We start from the raw sequence: 24,419 nt of genomic DNA, 5'->3' as shown, positions 1-24,419 counted from the left end.
ATCACATCATCATATCTTGACAGGGTACATGATCGATTATGCTACATCAACCTAAGCATCAAAGCCATTCTATGATTAATGAAGTCTATGCTACTATCTTACTATCTTTGAAGTATCCCCGTCCCTTGATCTGGGGTGTCAAGGCACTTGATGGATCATCCTATCTACGTGTGAGAACACTGTGCTGGTGTGAGCAGGACATGTTGACCTGTCTTTGCCACCCTTTCTTGGCACATGCACTCCTGTTCGCTGACACATGCAGCTCATTAAAGCTTATCTAGACCCCCTTGGCCATCTTGACCTCTCCATGCTCCTCTCTACTGGCATGTGTGCTGCTGTTCCTTAGCACGTGCAGCTCATTAGAGCTTATCTACCAGCTTCAAGGCTACTCCTTGAGGGTACATCAAACGGTCCTTTCCCAGTCTGTTATTAGAAGACAACAGCTGAGTGTAGGTTCAGCACTCATTTGACCGTTCCTTGAACTCAATCTCCAACAAGCTACCCTCCTTGCAGGTGCTTAAAGTGAGAAAACAACATTATAAGCTTTCATTTGCAATCTTAACCCCTTAAAGGCAAATCTACATAATAACAGCCATACATATGCAAAAGCAATGATTACATGAGCCCCATCGAATACAAGGAGGAGGAGGGGGAAGGAGGGGATTGGAAGGGGATAGGGGAGGCGAAGAGAGAGGTGAAGGAAGGGGGAAGGAAGGGGCAAGAGGGAGGGGATAGGAGGAGGAGGGGAGAGCAGGTTTGATCATTTGCATGCTTTTTGTGTTCAGTGGAATTGGCTCATGTACAATCATGCTTAGGATAGGGTAACTGACCTGGGGGGCAGTGAGGGGAGGGGAAAGGAGGAGATTGGGTGGGTAGGCACTGGGCAGAGGGGAAGCCCCTTTCCTTTCCAGAAAGAAAACACTGTGAACAGTATCATTCTTTTTCAGGGTTTCCCACCTTTTTATTCTACAGCAGGCACTCCCACCAAGTAGCCTCACACCCAAATTTAAAATAAAGCTGTCACTGGCCACATCCACACCAGACCTTTATTTCACTTTAGACAGTCATGGCTTCTCCCAAAGGATCCTGGGAATTGTAGTTAGTGAAGGGTGCTGAGAGTTGCTAGGAGAGGCCCTGTTCCCCTCGCACAGCTTCAGTCAGGGTGGGTGACTGTTAAACCACTCTGGCCACTGGAGCTCTGTCAAGGGAATAGGAGTCTCCTCCTCCTCTCAGTACCCTTCACAAACTACACTTCCCAGGATTGTTTGGGGGAAGCCATGGCAATCTAAAGTGAAATAAAGGTCTGATGTGTTGTGTGGCCCCCTGATTAGTCAAGCCAAGCAGCTGTGAGTCTGGCTTTTAGAACACTAACAGTTGGTTCTTACTGAGCATGCCTGGCCTTATCATTGAGTTCAATGCTAAATTTTTAAAATTAATTAGCTTCATTAAACAGCTAGGCATTTCACTTTAGACAGTCATGGCTTCTCCCAAAGAATCCTGGGAAGAGTAGTTAGTGAAGGGTGCTGAGAGTTGCAACAGCTGGGAGTCTGGCTTTTAGAACACTGACAATTCTTACTGAGCATGCCCAACATTATCACTGAGTTCAAGACAAAATTTCTTAAATTAATTAAAAATGAGCCAGGCATTTTTGTAACTTTTAAACTGCAGAAGATGAAGGTCAGAGTATGAGGCAAGGTCAGTAATAGACTTACAGGTACTCTGTGAATATGGCTGATTTTTAATAAATTTCAACAAATTATGAGAACACTGACAGAAAAAAGTCCAAAAGGGGTCTGGGTTTTTTCTCTCTCTTTTTACACTTTGAACTCTCAATTATCTCTGACTGTTTTGTGTATCGCCATGAAAATTTAGAGGGTTGTTCAGCAAGCATTTCTGAATTCAGGACTATAAGTTTTGTAAGGTTTTGTTTTGAAATGAGCTTATGGGAAGCATCAGAATGGCATGGGGGTATTTTCAATTTAACATTGAGGAATGAAAAACCCATGCTGACTGTAGTATACAGCCATTTTTGTGGCTGTATAATTTATTTGATTTACATCCCACCTTTCCTTTAAGAAGCTCAAGACAGTGCATATGGTTCTTTCCCACATTTTATCCTCGTAACAACCTTGTCAGGTAGGTCAGGCTGAGAGATAGTGACTGACCCCATGTTACCCAATGAGCTCCATGGCTGAGTGAGGCTTGAAACCAGGTCTCTCCCAGATCCTAGTTTGACACTCTAACCACAGCACCATACTGGCTGTCCCTGCATTGTTTTTCACTATAAAATCCTGTGCAGCTTATTAAAGCTCAGCTTCATACATTGGGTGGGTAGTTTGGTTGCCAAACAAAAAAACCCCTGTTTGTGGCAGATGCTCTAGGTGACTGCCATAACATACAGCAGCAGCTCCATTATATACATCATGCCTTTGACGCAGGAAGTATCTGAAAGACTGAAATACCATTTCCCCCCAAAAAATGTGTGACTGCATTTTCAGACAATAAGACCAATCCTCATGGTGAGTGGTTACATGCATTATGACAAATATGTGGAGCTCTTACAACAGTAAAACCATGCTGCTATATGAAATAGATATTACATTCTTTGGTTACAGTATATCACTTTGGATTCTCCTTACTGCTAGCCCTAGATGATTATAATTACAAACCTTATTTTATAGCATTTTAGAGTGATTATAGATTTTCATATAAATCATCTCAATGATTTTAACAACTCTCTAATGTAGGTCAGCATCATTACCCCCATATTGCAGATGGTGGGCTGAGGGTGAGAGAACAATAAGGCCACCTAGTGAGTTGATGGTTGAGGTGAGATTTGAAACAATGACCTCCTAGCTCACACTGTAAAGCGTGACACAATGCGAGCTCTTAGGCATTCTTAAGATCCATTGATATGTAATATCCCACCTTTCCTCCAAGGACCTCAAGGTGGCATACATAGTTTCTACCATTTTGATCCTCACAACAACCCTCTGAGGTAGATCAGGCTGAGAGATAGTGACTGTCCCAAAGTCACATGGTGAGTTCCGCAGATGAGTAAAGATTTTAACCTGGATCTCCCCTGTTCTAGTCCAGCATGCTAACTGTTACATCACATTTCCTACCTCTGGAATGCACGCTCCTGTAAAACCAAACAGACCATTGGCATTATCGCTCTTCTGGATTCTTAACGCTGCAGTTGTATTTTCTTGTGAAATTCGTGCTCCCCCATAAACAGAAATAAGCTTAAGGATGAACAACTCCTCTCCTTCTTCTTCTTTGTCATCTCTGGCAGAAACAATGAAGGTTTTATTGGTTTCTCCCTGTCGATATTCTAAGTATCCAGAGATAGGGTGCAAGTCAGCCCTTGTTGGAGTGGCATGAAGTTCATACACTTCTTCCTTAGTCAATTTACGTTCATAAAGCCTCACATCTTGCAACAGCCCTGTGTACCTGCTGCCACCATTCATGCCAGCACCAACTCTCATTATTCCTGGCCCTAGAAATGAAACACAATTACAAATTGATTTTCGTTCCTGAAAAATAATAAAAACATGAAATTCAAGTGGAAAACTGTTCTCCCCTTAAGTAAAACATGCACCAAATAAAATGTCAACTTTTTAAAGGCCCTATTATTAGCAGGGATGAAATCCATACTGTGCTCCTGTTGATTTGTTAGATCATAATCAATATCGACTTTCATCATGTAAAACAGGACACTTGTCTTTAATGTAATGTTTTGATTGCATTATCTTCAAGTCATAGTCCAGAGCAGCTCAAAAAGGAGTGTCACTTTTCTGCTGTACTTCAGTTTGAAAGAATTAATATATTAATGAGTGCAGTATGAAAGAAGTAATATATTAATGAGTGTAAGATAAAAAAAAGTCAGAGATCAGCCTGGTTTAGATGCTATGGAAAACAATGGTTTGATCCTAATTCAATTCATCTAATCACAATTGGAACAAGCCAGAGTTATGCAAGTGGAGGCATAACATGAAACTGTGGTTTCTTCAAAACTGGAAGCTTTCAATCTCCTCCTTGCGTGTGCAAAGGGAGAAGAGAGGAGGGGGAACACACAAGCCAGAGGCTGCTGAAGGCTCATTTTCATGGTAAACCATGGTTTCCCTTTTTTTAAAAAATCAGACCAGTGACAAAGGCTGTATTTTTCAAGGAAGAGAAGATTCATTATTATAAAAACAACTATTCAGGCTACTTCTGGGGCTGCTTAGCACACCTGCTAATAGCAAGCTGCTTTGTCTATGCAGTTGTTCTTTGGGTTGTGAGAATAAAGAAATGCCTTCAGGGCTGGTTACTGAACATTCCTTAAAAACTGGAACCAACATTAATTTTATAATGAAAATATGAATAATTCATTTTTTAAGAAAGTTTAAGAAAGTCACTATAAACTACATCCTGTTATTGGCCTGTATAAGTACAAAAACAGATTTTTTATTATTTGCAATAATGCTGTTGGATTTCTTTCTGATACAAAAAAATATTTAACAACTGAAACAATTCCAGTATCTGGAACAATTCCAGTTTTCCTGAATGGAGTTTGGACATGTCAAATTTCAGATATAAAAGAGAAAAGAGAAACATCAGTACATGATGTATTGCATACCATCAGCAATTGCTTCTCCTTTAAGGTTCTTAATGCTTCCAGGCACAGGATTTCCATCAATGAAAAACTCGATTATGCCATCATCCAGTGTAATCAGAAGGTGGAGCCATATATTTTCCTCTAAGTATTTCATGACTGTGATCTTAGCCACATATGTCATGTTTGACTGCATTGGTGTATAATAAAGCCTTACAGAAACATGAGATTCATTTGTGTGGATTTTCACTCCATAATACATTGTTCCATTGCCATTGTCCTTCGCCATGATGAACCCATCACTTTTGGCACTAGGAATCACCCATGCTGAAAATGTGAAGTTGGCAAGTGCTCTGTTTCTACTGACATGGAACTCTGGCTCGACAATCCCATACGCATCCACTTCACCATTAAAATACAAAGCATCTGTTCCAGTATGATGACGTCGCATGTGAGGGCAGGACTGCACCAAATCTGAAAACTTTCCAAGCAATAAACAATCAATCATCAGAGGTAATCCTTCTTTGAATGTACTGGATACTATTTCCCAGCCAATCCTGACATCTCCAAAAGTTCCTTGCTGCCTCCATACTGTAAAGTTAGTAATGTGGGACATATCATCTTCAGATAGGAGATCTTCTGCTATCTCTCTGTCCTGGCTTTCAGGATCTAGGATAAAGACCCCAAAGGGATCGTCATTGAATGGGATCATCACAATGACAGAAAGGTTGGCTTTAGCTAAGTGGCCACCAGGACCTGGAAATCCACCTGAAATATAAAGCAAACAAACAAAAACTTAAGCAAGCTTCTTATCATTCATTGTTATTTACATGTTTTTTCCTGTCCTCCCATGAAGGAGCTCAGAGTGGCATACATGGTCTTCCTCCCTTTCCCATTTTATCATCATAACAACCCTTTTAAGATAAGTAAGGCAGACAGAAAAAGTGACTTGTCTAAGACCACCTAATGGCTAAGTGGAGATTCAACTTCAGGATTCCTCAGTAGTGAAAGTGTTGTTAAAACTAACAGAGTCATTTTTTACAATCAGCAAAATCAAATGATAAAGCCAGTGGTGGTTCATGGTGGAGGTGGCAGTGAAATCCTTCCAGTGGCAACATTATGCTTATTGGAGTGGGGATGGGGCAAGACAGCAGCAAAGTTGAGGGAGCCCACATTTATGGGGCAGAGCACTGTGATGTTCCTGTATTAATGTATATATGGTAAGTGCTGTTAACAGAGGCTGAAGAAAACAGGGTGCAACCTGTTTTCGAGCCTACGGTCACCATAGCAACCCCTGGAAGGCCTGCTGAAAGAAACAACTTGTATCAAATGGTCTCTAGTCAAGAAACAGAGCAGTTCAGGGAAGAACTGAATAGGGATACGAGTTTGAAGCAAATAAAGGAGCAAGCCCTGACGCAAAAGATTCCCTTTACTGGCAACCTGAGGAATCAAATTGTGTGTGAGAATGGGATTTTATATAGACTGTGGATGCTGTACACCGCCCTGGGAGCTTATTGCTATAGGGCGGTCTAAAAATGTAATAAAATAAAATAAAATAAAAAATAAAAATAAATGCCTGCTGAGAGAAAGGATGAATGTGAACCAGTGAAGCAATTGATAGTACCTAGCAAATACAGAACCAGATTCCTAGAGGTAGCCCACGATGTCCCATGTGCAGGACATCTGGGAATAAAAAAAACCAAGAGGAGATTGGCTGCACACTATTATTGGCCAAATATCTCCAAAGATGTAAAACAACATTGTCTATCTTGTGGTATATGCCAAAAGGTGGGAAAAAGTGGAGTAAAGACTAAGGCACCCTTAAAGCCCCTTCCTATAATTGGACAACCCTTTTATAGAGTGGGAGTAGATTTGGTGGGCCCTTTTTCCAAACCCACAAGGCATGGCAGGAAATATCTATTGGTGGTGGTGGATTTTGCCACCAGGTACCCAGACACGGAAGCATTAAGATCCATAGAAGCCCCTGTAGTGGCAGAGGCTTTGTTAAAAATCTTTATGAGGCTGGGTTTCCCTCATGAAGTGCTGACGGATCAAGGCAGTGTATTCATGGGAGAAGTGATGCAATGTATGTGGACGTGTTGCGGTCTAAAACATCTAAAGACCACCACTTACCATCCAGCCACTAACGGATTGACTGAGAGATTTAATGGGGTTCTGAAGGGCATGATAAGAAGTTATGTTCAAGATCACCCACAAGACTGGGATGAACGTTTGGGGTGCTTCTTATTCGCGTACAGAGAAGTCCCTCAGGAGTCAACAGGCTTCTCACCCTTTGAACTGATGTTCACTAGAAAAGTGAGGGGACCTTTGGAACTGTTAAAAAATTCATGGGAAGGAATACACAGAGTACAAAACATCTGTAGTAGATTTTGTATTAGACTTCCGCAGCAAATTAACATCGATGATGGAAGCTGTACAAAAGAATTTGAGTCAAGCTCAGGAAAAGCAAAGTTACTGGTATGACAGAACAGCCAGGAAACGTGTGTATGATGTGGGAGATATGGTTATGGCATTCATACCCAGGAAACATGATAAATTACAGGCTAACTGGGAGGGACCATATACCATAAGAGAAAAGCTTGACACAGTGACGTATGTAATTACCACAGACCAATTAAACAAAAACAAAGTGGTTCATGTAAATATGTTAAAGCCTTACCATACCAGGGATGCAAAGGTGTTGCAAGTTACCTTATTCCCTGAGGGAAGTGGGCCTGAACTTCCGGATTTGGTACAAGAAAGCAAAGACAAAGGAGGGGTAGATCAAGTGGAATGGTCAGAGGAGGTGAAGAAGGAAGTAAAAGAAGAGATCCAGAGAGTTTTGAAAAACTATGGGAATCTCTTTAGCAATAAACCTGGCCGGACCAGTATAGCCAAACATTCCATTGATACTGGAGATCATGCCCCAATCAGATCTGTGCCGTACCGTGTGAATGGGAAAGTTTTGAGTGAAATCAAAAAGGAGGTCGAAGATATGCTGGAACTAGGAGTGATCAGGGAATCCATCAGTCCCTGGGCCTCAAGTATTGTCCTGGTTCCGAAAAAAGATGGAACGACAAGATTTTGCATTGCATATCGGCTAATCAATAAAATTACTGTCCCAGATGCGTATCCTATGCCTAGGGTAGACGCAATGTTAGAGTTATTGGGGGCAGCAACCATTATCTCTACAACAGATCTCTGTAAGGGATTTTGGCAAATGGAACTAGACGAGCAATCCATAGCCAAAACTGCCTTCAGTACACCAGATGGGTTATATGAGTTTGTGACCTTACCCATGGGACTAAGGAACTCACCAAGTTCGTTTCAGAGACTAATCAATACTGTGTTGCGAGGCATGTCAGATTTTGCAGTGGCCTATATAGATGACGTGGCCATTTTTAGCAAGTCGGTGCCTGAGCATGTCCAACACCACTATTAGAGGCATTAAGAAAAGCAGGCCTCACAATAAAAGCTAAGAAATGCCAGTTTGGGTTAAAGGAAGTAATCTATTTAGGACATAAGGTGGGGAGTGGGAAAATCACCCCCTTATGGAGCAAGGTGGAGGCAATACAATCATGGCCTATCCCCTTAACTAAAAAACAAGTTAGGGCATTTCTAGGTGTGGCTGGTTTTTATAGAAAGTTTGTGAAAGATTTTGGGGAAATAGCAACCCCCTTGCATGAGTTGACAAAGAAAAAGTGTTCTGAGCGTGCAGTATGGACGGATGAATGTCAGAAGGCTTTTGATCTGCTGAAGCAAGCCTTATGCCAAGGACCTATATTAATAGCACCAGACTATGAGCAACCATTCATCGTGGCTACGGATGCGTCGGACCTCGCGCTGGGAGTCGTCTTGCTGCAGGAGAGAGAAGGCACCAGACATACAGTGGCGTATCTTAGTCGCAAGCTAACATCGAGGGAGAGAAACTATTCGTCGGTCCAAAAGGAGTGCCTAGCGGTCGTGTGGGGACTGAACAAGTTGCGCCCATACGTGTGGGGACGAAGATTTACAGTGACGACTGACCATCGGGCCTTGTTATGGTTATAGACTATGAAAAACCATAACACTATGCTGCAGAGGTGGTCCTGGGCCCTACAAGACTATCAAGTGGACTTCCAGTTCATAAAAGGCAAGGACAATGTATTGGCCGATGGACTGTCAAGGCAGGTGGCTGGGACTGCAGTGACGTGACACAGACGTAGGGGGAAAAAAAGACATTTTCCCCATAAAGACTTGGTTTTATTGTTAACGCGGCGTATGAATCCTAGAGCAGGAATAATACTCTGCCGTTATTTTTAAGGGGGGGGGACATGTGATGTTCCTGTATTAATGTATATATGGTAAGTGCTGTTTGTATAGAAGATACATGGTAAGTGGAATGAAAGAGGAGGGGGGAGTAAATGAGCAGTAGAATGCTGGATGATTGGCTGAGTGTTTGGATGGCTGAGAGTATAAATGGAAGGATGACAGTTGAATCTGGGTGGACGTTGGTGGGTTTTAGAGGTGTTTGAGAGGTGTTTGGAGCTGGGTGTTTGGAGGTGGATGTGGGGAGAGTGTGGAGTTCGGATTAATACTAAGACAAGTATCGCAGGAATAGATGAAACCATATGCTTATGTGCCTTTATAAAGTAATCTTGTTATTTCTAATATTTAATAAACACTATTTTGGTTTACCGGAGGCCTGATCCTTGGCTGGGGAATATACAGACCAGAGGGGAGGGCAAGGTACTTACCAAGGCTGAAGGGAAACTGTAACAATTGGTGGCAGCGGTGAAGGGAAGAATATAACACCACAAGTATCCAGAGCAACCCAGAATTATATGCATTCTATATAGATCAAAGGGATTGGGACAGCTTAAGCACGCAGTCACAGAGGTAACCTGATTGAGAGAGACTCAGGCAGAGTCTCTGGGAATACTGGTTATAGGACATGACTGGTGGTGCTGCCTAGCAGGGGGATCTGGTGAGGTCTGTGCTAGAGCGGAGAGAGAAACCATAAAAAAGGACAGTCCGGACTGGTGGAGTCCCTGGTGGTGCCTAGTGACAGGCAGTAGCCACGAGCAGGTAGGAACCTGACAGGGAGAGCCAGGGAAGGGTGTCACAAGCACACCTATGGGGCCACCACCACCTTGGATCTTCCCCAAAGTTGCTGCAGATCTCCTCACCAAAAAGCACAGTGCTGACAGTCAGTAAGATGCCACCACCACCACCCTCATGAACCCCTGCTGACTTCATTATTTGATTATCATTTTATCTAGTGTTCCTTAGAATAAGGGTTTGCAAACTGTGTTCTATGGACCCCAGTAGTCTGCAAGCTTAATTCAGGTGGTTCATAGCGCATCTGTAAAAATATGATTAAAAATCATACAGCATCTAGCACAGCCCATTGAAACTGCTACACAAGGCAGAAACATAATTAAGTAGTCTGCCAAGACCCTCAGCAATTTTCAGGTGGTCCATAGGGGAAAAAGTTGGGGAATCGCTGCCTTAGAATATGGAACTTATAAAGTGTCTTATTTGCATTGGTAGACCATTGTCTTGTTTCCAGACCTTTGATCTATGTATTTCAGTATTGTCTAGACTAACTAATAGTAGCTCTCCAGTATTTCAGACAAGAGTCTCTCCCAGTCCCACCTGAAGATGCCAGGGAAGTAATCTAGGATCTTCTGCACAAAAAGCAGATGCTCTGTCACTAAACTCTGGCCATTCCCCTTAGTAGGTATGCAATGCACCAGATTTGGATAAGGGGACCCCACTATACCTGACACATTCATCAGCTTTAGCATGTAAAATTCATTGAATTCGGGAATTTTATCAGGAATTGCATGAAGAGTTATAGGCTGTGACCACTCGCCATCTAAGAACCATACAGTCCCAGAGACTTCATAAAATTCTTCTCCTGGGTCCAAAGCAGAATCATTTTCAAACAGCTGCCAAGCCAAAGAAACGTTGCCAAAGAAGCCTCTGTGTCTCAGAACCCTGTACAGTAGGACATGAATAAGTGCGGTTTCTTAGGCACACAGCATCAAAACCAAGAAAAAATACAGATATACTGTAAAGACATTTCATGTTTCTCCACATAATCCATCTGCAATACCTTCCTCGGAAAGAGGCAAAGAAGACCCAGAACTTTAATATGCATTTGCAACCTAGTCCCAAAGGATATCCCCAATGCAGTGCAAGCTGGTTAGGTTTCTTTCACTCCTTTTAGTTGCTACGAGGGCCACATCTGCATACTTGATTAGGAAAAGCATTATCATAAAAACCTTGGCTGTGATCCAAAGACCTACTTTAGGTGTAATCAGCAGACAATCTGGGGTCACCTAGTGAATTTGTTTTCTTAAGCAACCCCCCATTTCATCTAATAAATTTGCAACCCATAGCACTCTTGGGTGCACAGAGCCTAGCTAAATGGATTCTATCCATTATCAAGAATCATAATCATAATACAGGACTATGATTGAAAATCTTAAGTGATGCACAGGGACTGGCAAGCATTAGTAAGGCATTTTCATTAAATGGGCAAAACAGGCAGTAACTAGACTGTATGGCCTTCATTTTTAGCTCTAACAAATATGCCAACTGCGGCTGAAAACGCCCAGAGAAGCGTAAGGGCATTACTTGCTTTTTTCTTTTCCAATGGGGGCCAGTACATCCCCTCAGCTATGCAGGTGTTTAATGCCAAGGTCGTTCCTCAGCTATTATATGGCTCACAGCTCTGCTCTCAGGGTAACTATGCTCCCCTGGAATGCATACAATCTAAGTTCATTAGGAGCATTCTTGGTTTACCCAGTTGTGTACCAAATGTAACTCTACGTCTGGAAGTTGGGACTTTATTGAGTCATGTGCCTGGATCTACAGGTTAAATCTTCGGTTAAAGTTGATTTTCTCCCCTCTGGGTCTTGCTCCATTAACACTCACCGACACTTATCAATCTCAATGGAAACATGCAGTGAATATCAAATTGCAATCTCTTGGCTTCTCGTTGAAAGCCGTGTTAGACCTTGGTTACTACAAGGCTAAAGAACTCATTTCTCAACGAATTAGGGATATTGAGCTTCAAAATAATTTGTGTCTTGTGGCACCATACACCAACACTTGGATTAGTGTGAAAGCTTCTGTGCCTGCGGATTATCTAACCAATCTGAGCATCCCCAAGTACAGAAAGGCATTTACTCTTGCAAAATTTAATGTACTTCCCTCAGTGTTATTAGAGGGGAGATACAAGAGAGTGCCCTATGCTGAACGGGTTTGCATTTGTGACTCTGGGGTGGTGGAATCGGTGGATCATGTCCTACTATATTGCCCTCTCTATTGTGATCTTCATATTACTTTCATCTATCCGTGTCTGCACAAAAGGCCCAGATTCACTGAAGAAAAATCTGTTCATCTCTTACTCGCTGATTGTGAGCCATGGGTCATGGATATGGTGGCAAAATTTTGTGTAGCCGCCATGGCACATAGGAAGAAGTTCATGTAAACATTTCAATTTGGTGTAAATATTTTAAAAGTCTTTTCAGATTGAACCATTCCTGTCTCAGTCTCAATGACATAGGCTTGTAAACTGAAAGATTCCTTTGTAAATATGTATTTTATGGCTACGACTTATTTGTTTTGTATTTGCTGGTCTTTGACCAAAATAATAAATAATAATAATAAATATGTCAACATAAGCTCTCAGTACACATCACCATCGTCGAGAGCTGACTCTAGGTCATCCATCAACCTATCATTGCCCAAGCCCCAGCCCCAGCAAGTGGTGCTGCTTCTAATTTTATTGGAAGTTGCCAGTCATCAGTGGCCTGAGGATGGAGTAGGATTTTGGATATCCTAGGGTGTGGCACAGAGGGATTTCCCTTTAGATGGATGGGCCTGCATAAATGCAGCACCCTCAGCTAGGGATAGGCCAGAGAGAAATTTTATTTGGTTTGCATTTTAATGTGAAACTCTCTAACTAACATTCCTGAAACCATGCGAACCGAAAAACAGCTATCCTTTCAAATTCTCACTTTTCTGAATTTTGTGATGCACTTCTCCAGCCAAACAGTGTGTATAAAAATGTGTACATTAGAGGAAGGTGTACATTAAATGCATATATTAGAGAAAATAACATACAAAAATGGGGAAATTGGTTAGCAAAAATGTATATATGTGTAGAAATTTGCACTGAAATGCTGGTGGATTTTCATGAGAATGTAAAAATATTCACGAACTAATGCGGAATTGTAGAGGACAAGTTAAGAATGGAAAGATGAGAGAAACTGAAATTGACATAATTTAATGAGGAAGGGACGCTACTGGCTTTTTAAAAGAAGCTGTTTTGCACCTTGCACTGCTTGAGCAGGGTGCAGGATTACAGCCCAAGTTAGAGCAAGTTTGCTCGGTCAATTAGACAGAATCAAACAGCACTAGTCATCCAGAATATATCAGACAAGTCATGTGACATCACTGAATCCCCTTCTCATAAGTGAAACCAAACTTCCATTTGGAATGGCAATGAACAACTAGTGGCAATATGTGTTAAGCCAGATACTGTCATTTGCAAATGGCTCCTTTCATGTGTGGAAACTCCAACATTAAGAGAGATTTTCCACACAAGGAAGGACTTCACCTCATTTCTGGGGGGTTGCTTTGTACATGCATCTCTGCTGCATAGACAGAGCTGGTCATGACAATGGCCTCATGCAAAAAACTGTGCTCACTAGCATCTCCATGTATATATCAGGCTGCTCACGAAGCTTGATACTGATGAGTTTACCTTAACAGAACAGTTTGGTATTTTTCATTAGTTAACATCCAAGGCACTTACAATGCATTAACAAGAACATAAGAAGAGCCCTGCCAGATCAGGTCAAAAGGTTTATTTAGTTCAGCACTCTGTTTTCACAGTGGCCAACCAGATGCCGAAGCCTGAAAGCAGGATCTGAATGCAACAGTGCTCTTCCCATGCAGTGCCCAGCAACTGATATTCAGAGATATATTGCCTCGGTCTGTACCATGTGCAAACACAAGACTTAATTTTGAATTAATTTTGGGACAATCACTCTCCATTAACTCACTAAAAAAAGACGAGATGGATCCGGGACAGAATGTGTATTTGAGGAAGCTCTCCTTGTCAAATTAGCTCAGTATTAGAAAAAGGTGCCCAGGGAATGTCTTCACTGGAAAATCCTGAAGATGTTGCTTTTGCTATAAGCTGGAGACATCATGGCCCATTGGAGTCTTTTAAACTCTATGACTGTATTTAACAGAGAGCTATGTTTTTCAGAATCCCAATAAGGTAAAGGTCTAAGAAAATCTTCTTGACTCAGATATGCCATTCAAATAACCTTAGGCACATTAAGATTAGGGGGTGAAGGTGGGGGAGACACAGCAGCAGCAGCAATTGGGAGAAAAACCTATAGGGAAATTCCTCTTCTCAGGTATTTAGACCGAATCATTACTGGAGGTTCACTAATTTATCTATATGGTCTACCAATCCACTTGCAAGAGAATGCCAATGGATTTTACACCTCCTGCAGAGTTAATTGACACCATAACAAGGATCATCAGTCAAACAAAAATAACTTTTTAAAACCTGCTGGTCCTGGATACATCCATGAATGAGCACAAATAACAGATTTTAAATCTAAAGCCTGCAGAAAGTTATTTTAAGCCGGGCAGGTTTTGAATTTTCCCCACCTCAAATTAACACAAATATGCACAGAAGAAAAATATCAGAAGCTTTACAAAATTTTAAAAAGTGTTTGAGGTAAACTTTCAGAATAGGAATTTCCACCCAACACAACTTGATAGCTATCCTAATGGATCACCATCTGGTTAGCAGCATGATTTTCCCCCTCACTTCCCTTTATAATTTGACCTTATTTTTGCATGTTCATTCAGATTTCAAAGTTGCCATTTGCACAATGTTATGTTTTTAGTAATACGTTATCTTCAGTTCATTTACCAATTCAGTTGGTCATCTTGCAAAGGGCTTCCCCTATCCGTTCTTGCAGCACTCTTTCACAAATAACCTTTCACACCTAATACCTTATAATTTTTTTTCTACAAAGCAATGCCATGTCCTCTCACTTTTACTCTCCTTTAAACATGTTGATATGGTGTCTCAGAAGAAGCGTCCTAATCTGTATTTTTAAGTCAAGGGTATAGCCCTGATAGTTCACCTTGTCTGAAAAAAATTAAGTGGGAAGGAATTGTTTCCAGGAAAGGTCCATATATGTCAAGAGTCCGCTAGTAACTTCGCCTATCAAAGTCTTTCTGAAACTATGCAAATATTTAAAACTCTTCACTTGTACAGTTTTTGACATAAAAGCAAGTTGTGAAACACTTCTAATTCTTTAAAACCCTACTGCAGCAAGTAAGACTAAGACTTAAAAGACTTTAGGAAAGTTTCATCTAAGATGCTTACTGGAATTGACAAAAGGTATTTAGTTGTATGTTACTTACAAAAAAATATTGGTCTTGCCTTCTTCTACTGCTTTGCCTATGGGCTCCAATGAGAAAATGCCATTTGGGTCATCATTTGCTTCAATTATTACTGTTGCCATTCCAGATCCATAGACTACTGTGTCTCCTAAGCAACAAAAAATTTTGTTTAAATATAAAACTAAAAAAAACCAGCATTATATTAGGAAAAACAGGGGGATTTTTTCACATCTCTATCTTAATGTCTTTCCAAGTCCAAAATCCTGAATATCTGAGAGCTGGTTCAGACAGACAATCTTCTCCATTTGTATGTTCTGAGAGAGAGAGCATGCCTTCCCCTCTACCTCCCAGCTTGGTGTACCTGTTCCACTTTTGTGCCTGCCAGACATCTGTGTGGCCATTATGTTTGCATAGGCTCTGTGTGCATAAAATCCAACACACAAAGGCTTGAATTAAAACTTTTTTTTGTATGTGGGATATGAAGTTCTAGCCTATGGGTGATGGATTTTATGTGTGCGGTAGGCTCTACGCCAGGGATGGGGAACCTCAGGTCCGGGGCCAAATGCAGCCATCCAGGTTTCTCTATCTGGCCCTCAGAACTCTCCTGAGGCCATGCCCATCACCAGCTCTGCACACTCTTCAAATTTCTTTGCTTGGCTGGAATGTGCCCATGAACTGTAATAATGCCTCTTGCCTGCCTGCAGGGAGGATGTACAGATGGGTGGGGGTGTAGTCACCCTCTGACTTTTGTGAGGCTAGAATGTAGCCCACTGTAAAAAGATGAGAATCATGTCTATTGCTCCATCAGCCTTTGCCTCTGTCCTTTTCCATTGCTAGCCTGTGCCCCCTGGAAAGTGAATGTGGCCCTCCAGATGAAAACAGTATTCCAACCCTGCTTTATGCAAAGGTTATACCCACACACTGATTTTCCAGGGCATCTAAAGGTAGAACAGGCATATCTGATACGCATGGTAGGAAGACAGCTTTGCACCTCCACTGCTCATATAGAGAAGGTTGCGTAAACAGGTCCCAAAAGGGGGGGAGCAAAACCCCAAGGTAGCCTTTGAAAACAAGGCCATCATGTACAATGGGCTCTATTCTTGAGTTATTATCCATAAATCTGTTAATATATAGGCTGTGAGTGCCAGGCATGAAAACAATGCTCTGACTGGCACAGAGATTTTTGCCTTTTGACCCAACAATAGAAATATAATATGACAGTCTTCTAGATCACAGCCTGAGTTCCTTAGTTCAAGATAACGGTATGAAGAACACACTGTAACAGAGTACCACTACATGGCTGCCATGAATTATTACATGCAACAACAGAAATGTTAAATATAGTGCACAACACAATGAAAAATTTGCATGCCCAAGATTGTACTTAATCCCTTGTAAATTTATACTACCCATTTATACCCACCTTTCCTGTTCTTTGCTTCTATATATTTAAGATTAGGGTTTACATATATATGTCTCATTTTAATATCTAGCACAAAGAATGAAAGCTGAATCAGCTCTCAGTCACTAAACAAATCAGGTGGGTGTTTTTGTCTTGTTTCTAATCAAGCAGTATTACAACCAGTCACAAATACATGGATTCAGATATACTGCATATTGCACAAGGGTATAAAAAGATCCTTTGATGTGAAGAAGCAGGGGAATTTCCTAATGATCATCAGCTCTCCCAAGTATCAGTCATGAAGCGAGAAAAACAACACCAGAAAAGCAACAGCTGCTTAGTTTACAAAGAGATCAAATAATCATTTGAACCTGTAGAGTTGAAGAGAATGATATAAAAAGTCTCATCTGACTCAGGGGTATCATCATCATTGATAAACACAGTTATGTTATGTTCTCTTATTCCAACATCAAAGAAAAGAATTCCACTCTTTTCACTAGAAATGAAGTCTCCCTCTTCAGCCGTGGCTCCTCCATTAATAGTGGCATATAAAACTGAAGCAGAATTAGCATCAGAGCCATTTCTCATTACTACAAAATTAGCAATGCCACCTTCATGAACCTTCACAACAACAGGATCTGAAATACATACACAGAGATAAATCAAGATATCAGAGCTTCCAACTTCCTTTGCAGATATTGTCTCTAGTAGAGAAAGAAAAATCTATTATAAGGTGGAATGCATGTTTCATATTCCTGAATATATCCACTCCACTGTTACTTTGCAAATAAGGAGAAAAAAGTAAGACATAAATAAGTTACATAGTCTCCAGGCAAAGAGTCTTCCTCAACATTATTATAACCATTATAGCTTGCTTTTTAAAAAAAAATGCTCTAGGTGGCTTACAATAAAATAATCGCAATACAAATTAGAATGGTTCATTTCGGACATCACACCAAATCATGATTTGTGTGAACCATAGTTAAGAAGCCACACCATGGTTTGAACGTGCAAATGTACAATGGGCAAACCACGATTTAGAGCTGCTTGTCTGCTTTCATTTTCTATCTGCTCAGCACTCAGCTTCCTAAGCCATTCCTCCTCCATGGTGCAGTACCTCTTGAGATGGAGCGGTGGTCATAATTGTGATTTGTTGATGGTTTGCAAATTAAGACATAATGGCAAATCACACTTAATACTATCTGTGGTTTGATACTCTGGTGGCTCTGTTACAAACCATGATTTGACAAGATAATGCAGCCAGTATCAAATAAGGACATAAGAGATCACACATTACGAGAAAGCCAAGAAGATGTGTCACTCATATTTATCTTATTTTAGATCCATGTCTCAATATAAGTTACACAGAAGATTTCTCACCAGCAAAATAAATTGGATCATCGTTTTTGGCAATCTGCAAGGTTGCAGTGGTTATATTTCCCATTCTGGCACCCCCTGTTGTATTGAAAAGACTAATGATGAACACCTCAATTTCTTCAGGTATCTGGAAAAAAAGTTATAATGTTAATGTATGTTATTTCTAAATGTTGTGGAATTAAAGCAGAGCTGCCAACCATAAATTATTGCAAATCATTGTACAACTGTAGAATTGTACAACTGAGGATATTTAAACCATCAAGAGATCTATGTTACTCTTATTTATTTTTATGTGTCTTCACTATTTTGATCTACTATAGTGAGTGTTACAGTAGGTATGTATGCATACATTTAATAATCTCCCATCTAAATCAATGGAATACCACTTTGGATGGCATTTCCCTACTATAATAATTTCACCTGTACCTTGCACAATGATCATTTCATATATTGACAATGTCTAATAGTTACTGCAGTATTTTTATTACATATATAAAAAGTTATTTTATAACATAAACATTGTTATTTTACATATAGGAAAACATTAATTATACCTTTGCTTTTAGTCTGTTTTTTCCCCACTCTGATAAATATCAAAATAATACCTCTCATTGCTTCCAAAGTCTTCAGTCAATCTGAGCCAAAAGGAATTTTCCAGTAGATTCATAGTTCAACAAGTTTTACCATCTCTGGCCTTTCAAAATTCAGCTTAGAGCACTTCCTGCAGATGTTGCCTATGCTGCTCCTTTGAGACTCTAATAACCTTCCTTGTACTACTAATGCCAAATTTTACTATTTTTAAATTGGTTTTGATTCCTTTTTATCTAGCAATATGATTGGTTTTAATATTGGATGTAGTTTAATTTCATTTTAATGTGGATTCTGTATGTTTTAATTATATGTGCTTTTATATGGAAGCCGCCACGTGTTCCAGTATTGGAAGGATGGTGGGATATAAATAAAGAATAACTAACTAACTAACTTGTATGATGAATTTAGATTTTCCTCTCCTTCTAAAAATAATAATAATAATAGTGTAAAAATGCTTACCTCATCAGGCACTGAATATATAGTGATATTTTTTGACAATTCTTCATTTCCAAAAAAAATGGTCCCTTGCTCTGGGAAGATGTCTTGTGTGGAAACTGGGCAAGTTGCCCAAGACACGGTGACGTTGCCAAAGGCTCCTTGGTTTCGTATGATTTTGAACACAGCTTTGAAACACAAATGTATGCATTGGTAAATGTACAGCTTTAAGGGATTAATATCAGAGACAGGTTAGAGAAACTTAAAAGAAAACCCGTTTTAAAAGACATACAAATTTAACTATGAAAGTGACATATAAGCAAAAAAACATATTGGGAAACAATTCAATGGAAAAAATACAATGTTATTCTAAATGCATACGGAAAATGGGAGGGGAAGAAAAAAACTCTGGAAATCGATGCTGTTATGTTCCCTGGGACTATTTAAGAAATTCCAGGGTACACTGAGGAAAGGTAGGAGCAAGGAAACCTAGGCCATAGGCCAAATACCATCAGCTCTTGAAGGGACAATCAGTAGGCCTGAGGCAGGTTCCATCAACCTGTGGCACTCCAAATGTTGCTGGACTGCTACAGGTTTCTTTATCCCTGACCACTGGTACGCAGGGGGGGGCAGCGGTGTAAAGTCACATCAGCCAAAGCACTGGATTGGCTCTGCTGGTGCACCTGTTCCATGCCAACCTTTACACTGACCTGCTCCCACACTGTCTTGGTGAGCAGCCATGACATTGGTGCTGGGAGCCGGCCCTGTGGCTAAGGCTGATGGGAATTGAGTACAAATCATTTGGAGGGCACTATGCTAGGAAAGGCTGGCCTGAGAGAACTCTTGTTATTCTATATTTTGGACCATTTGTTTGTTTTGGTATTTGAAAATTGTAAATAGCTTTAGCAGCAAACAAAAAGCCAATATATAAATGCAATCAATCAACAAATCAAAGAAAGAATTCAACCACAGGACGAGTTCTTGACAGTTTCCTCATGATACATGGCAGTAGGAAAACTACACGCACTGTTCTGCACTAATTCACCATGTGTTGCTTATTTTTTTTTTAGTTATTAAAAATATTTCTACTTTCCTTTATCCGAATGAATCTCTAGGGTGGTGTACATTATGTTACCACCTGACAGGGACAATGGTGATCCAAGCTAATCTTTCCTACAGTGACCACTTTAAAATCACCTTAAGATTTAAAAAAAAAAAGTTGCCTGAACATGCTGGTTGGTTGGAATTGACTTAACTGTTCTGACATCACAGAATGCCTAGGGGCAGATACTTAAATATTTTAAAATTCTGAATTCCAGGGCCCACAAGTACTTCCATCTAATTTAATGGCTTCACCTTTGTTTGGATCCTATGGGCCTGCAAAGCTGTCAGTACTGGTAAATTTAGAGATTTGGGAGCCTATAAATAAACACTAACACATGCATATACATATACATATCTTTGTTCATGTTGCTGTTTCTGGAAAATCTATGAACATAGGAAGCTGCCTTATACCAAGTCCATCTAGCTCAGTATTGTCTACACTGGCTGGAAGCAGCTCTTTAGGGTTTCAGACAGGGAACAATTGAGGGGTATCAGGTGAAGGAACCTTGAGAGACAATGAAATTCAATTTATGATAAAATGTCAAGTGTTAATATGAGTTAACCTAAAATAGAACAATAAGGACTTACCTGCATAGAAGTCTCTGCCTTTACTTTCATTCATTGTTACGGTCAATCCATCCTCAATAAACTGAATTATTCCATGTGGATCATCATTCTTCAGGATGGTTATGTTGACAATTGTGGCATTTCCCAGCTTACTTGGCAGCTCACCATGGCTATTAAGCACCACTGAGTAAGATTCATCCAACTAGAAAAGGGAATCCAAATCAGAACAGTATGGCCTGGCAACACTCATAGCAATAAACAAACTAGTCCAAATTTGTCACCCAAGCAATGCAAAATAAAAATTAGTAATCATTATCTGGAGATGAAGAGGTGGTAATTCATCTTTTAACAACAACACAACTGCCTATTAAACACAAATAAGAAAAGATAAACCTGCCCTGTATAAATGACTAGTGTTTGATAGTATGGAATATGGCTTACTCAGTTAAACTTACAGGCATGATAAAAATCAGACAAGGGAGACAACAAAGTGATATTTATTGAAATATGGAGTCTTTTTATTCAATATTGGAATGACAGATTATAATTCAGTTGAGTCTTACCTGATTAGGGGATTGATTTAAATAATGGTACATTGTTTGAAGATAAATTAGTTTAAATTTAGTACTTTGTCTTGAAATAATTTTGTTACAATATGACTATCAGATTCGGTTATTGCAAGACTTAATTATTATTTGCAAGCATTTAGAATGTGACATATTGCACATAGTAAGATCAATTATTTGGCCTACTCCATCACTATGGAAACAATAAAAAAGAGGGAGGGAATAGTAACCATGTACTTCTACTACTGATTTCAGAAAGGACAGTATTCTGTTATTGTCAATACTGACAAAAATAAAATAAAAATCTGTCACATTTCTACCTGTGATACTTCCATATCTCACCATATTAAAAGTTTAATTAAGTTCTATACAACAATATATATGTGATTTGTTTTTTGGACTAAGGGAGGAATTATTTTTGGATTGCCAACTCATCCAAATGGAACTAATAGTCCTTCCACCCATTTGCCCCCTCCCCCCATACAATCCCACCACAATTTCTGTTCCAGATATATTGTGCAAGTGGTGGAGACAAGGAAACTGCTTGCCAACAATTCCAAACCATACTGGAAATCACTCTGTGCAGAATAGAATTTATTGTGTAAATGGGATAACTTCTATATAGCACATAGCTGTAATACTAAAATATAATTACGTTTTACACAAAACTACCATAAAGACTCTATCTTTATTATTTCAAAGAAGATAATTTTATAACCTGGTCAATTCCTTCTACTCTATTCAGGCTGCAATCCTATGCATGCTGAGCTGGGAGAAAGGACTGACTTCCAAGTATAGGATCTCACTGTCTTTAAAGTAAACAGGAGCAGAAAAAATGCATTGCTACTTATGAGTAGGAAAGACCATTGAGTATTTCAGAGTTGGCAGGCTCCCTCCTCCCATTGGCCACTGGCCAGACCAAGGACAATTAAATTTTTGCTTCATATCTGGCCATGGATACAGGAGGAAGAACAGCCACAGAGACATTTCAGAAATATTTCAATATTCTTCCCTTGCGGGGATGGGGTCATTTGCTATGGGACTTGAGCTACTAGGGAAAGGAAACAGGAAAGAGAAGACAGCAGTTCCTCCTTCCTCACCACACAAAGTAGCCAGGGTTATTTCATAATTAAGACAGTGGCAACATTTTCAACCACAAATAAAAGGGGGGGGATTGAACCCATCATATCCCATCCAAACATTACTTCCTATAGGAGAGATTTTAGATGCTAAGTGTGAAAAATGCATCCTTTATTATTCCAAGTTAGGCATGAAGATTTCTCTCCCTCTCCCTCTATATATATATCTTTACCTCTGGAATCCCATCCATCCTTGTAAGCAATGTAATTTTAATTTCTCTTTCTCCAGGTTTAAACTCCAGGATTCCTGTATTCCCATAGAACTCATTGCTGTCTCTTGGCTCTACTGTATAACGTAGAAATTGCTTGATGAGGGTTCCACTGGACCGGACAATCTGGAGTTCAACAGATTCTCCTTCCTTAAAAAAAAATAATCCAAAAGCTCAGTATTCTTATATGGTGCGATTCCACTGGGTAAAGGATTAGTTTCTGAGCACTAGGAATAGGCAAAGCGGTCCGTTTTGGTCTCTCTCACTTTCTCATTTTTTCAATCTTAAATTCAGTTCTCCACATTTCCACATCACTATGCAATTTTTAAAGTCCTTGTTAAAACCTTTTTTTAATAAAGAGTTTCATTAAAATGAAAATTCATCGGCATTTTAGTATGAACTTTTATACTCGTCAGTATGCAATTTTGCCTAGTATACACATTTTTGCAAAGCCTAAAATAATGCATTTTGTGTGTTATTTTCACTAACATATGTGTCTTTATGGAAACTGTACCCCAATGTATGCATTTCTGTAGCCATTATTTGGCTGCAGAAGTGCACTGAAAATCCAGTGAAGTGCAAATTTCAAAGGATGTTTCAGTTCTCATATTGTCTTGGAAAATGTGAATTAGGTAGGTTCACCTTTAAATGTGAACGGAATCAAATTTCTCCCCCATTCCTATTCAACACTTACTTTTATCCTGTAGGGTCCTCTTGAAGATGAAGCAAACTCAAATACTCCTCCAGGATAATCGTTTTCCAGAATAACCACTTCACGGCTAATATATCCAGATTTCAGGATCTGATTTTCCACATTCACCCTAAAAAAAGGAATCCAAAGACATTTTCAATTAGTGAGATAGTTTGGTTGTTAACTGCATCAAATGCCTGTAGTACAGTACTGGGGCTTCTCCTCCACTACCTGCATTGTGTTGTTCTGCAATGCCCTCCCATTGAAGGTACATCTGACCCCATCATTGGCTTCCTTTTGGAAGCAAACACATTTTTGGTCCACTAAGGCTTTGAAGATAGCATTTTTTAAAAACTCAAATAGTATTTTAGATTGATGATAGTCCTACTTGATTTGGTTATTTTATAGCATTGGCTTTGATTACCATTTCTGGCATTTATATTTTTGTACTGTAAACTAGGAATGTGCTAGACTTCCACCCAATTTTGTACCAAAATTTTCATTATTCACTTATTGTCTATGGCTGTAGATCGGGTTTTTATGTTGCAATTTTCCGCTATTTACAAAAACTTTTTTTTTAAAAAGCCCTCTAAAATATCAATATTAATAATGATAATTTATTGATATTTCCTTTCATTTATCAATATTTCCATTCAAAATATTGATGTTTCCTTTAAAATTTATATTGATATCCATATTTTTTGCAAGGGAAAAAACAGATTGGTAAAAGCAGTGGCTGGCCGACAAAGAACAAACTCTAATCAATAATGGCCTGTTAGGTCGATGGAATGCTCTCGAACCAGCACCAACCAACCGATCCCAATTCCTGTTGTAAACCCACTTTGTGAATGAACATTGAAAAGTGGTATTCAAAAGCCGTAATTAAATAAAGAATGAACAAGCTCTTTCTGCACAGACTGTACTTTACCAACCTTGTTGTGGCAGATTGGCTGGATTAAAATAAAAATGAAACATGCACACATCACACAGAGAAACACAATTAAACACAGTGGCAGACGAGAGAGCACTGAATGGGAAACTGGATTTGGAAGTGCTGTAGAGCAAATTTTAGCATTTTCCTAACATTTAATAAACTCCAACAGTGTTTCATATAAAATGTGAAATTCAGATATTTTGTCTTTAGCTAGCTCCACTTGAGACAGCATTTACCCCTTGATATCCCAAAACTGATAGTTTACTGTTCTGCTGATTTGCCTGGCAGGCAGAGATGATTTCAAGAGCTCTCACTGGCCATAAGAAGTCTTTACAACTGCTTCATTGCCAGGGTTTCTATTTATGCACACACTAAA

General features: G+C 39.7%; 1 protein-coding gene across 14 annotated transcripts in view; it reads right to left on the bottom strand.

Moving 5' to 3' along the window:
* The window catches only part of ADGRV1 (adhesion G protein-coupled receptor V1), a 432,032-nt gene that overhangs the window by 355,453 nt on the left and 52,160 nt on the right, over positions 1–24,419 (bottom strand). For all 14 annotated transcript variants that reach the window (XM_061622198.1, XM_061622202.1, XM_061622203.1 and 11 more), the window contains 10 exons: positions 23,113–23,239; positions 22,383–22,568; positions 20,526–20,706; positions 18,858–19,021; positions 17,811–17,934; positions 16,802–17,068; positions 15,050–15,176; positions 10,362–10,579; positions 4,622–5,365; positions 3,126–3,499 (listed from right to left, as the gene is read on the bottom strand). In XM_061622198.1, coding sequence (XP_061478182.1) covers positions 3,126–3,499; positions 4,622–5,365; positions 10,362–10,579; positions 15,050–15,176; positions 16,802–17,068; positions 17,811–17,934; positions 18,858–19,021; positions 20,526–20,706; positions 22,383–22,568; positions 23,113–23,239 — 2,512 coding nt within the window. The remainder of the gene's footprint in view (positions 1–3,125; positions 3,500–4,621; positions 5,366–10,361; positions 10,580–15,049; positions 15,177–16,801; positions 17,069–17,810; positions 17,935–18,857; positions 19,022–20,525; positions 20,707–22,382; positions 22,569–23,112; positions 23,240–24,419) is intronic.

The sequence above is a fragment of the Rhineura floridana genome, chromosome 1 (assembly GCF_030035675.1).
Source record: "Rhineura floridana isolate rRhiFlo1 chromosome 1, rRhiFlo1.hap2, whole genome shotgun sequence".
Classification (NCBI taxonomy): domain Eukaryota; kingdom Metazoa; phylum Chordata; class Lepidosauria; order Squamata; family Rhineuridae; genus Rhineura; species Rhineura floridana.
The sequence above is the reverse complement of the archived record's forward strand: the minus strand, read 5'-3'. Positions and strand labels throughout refer to the sequence as shown.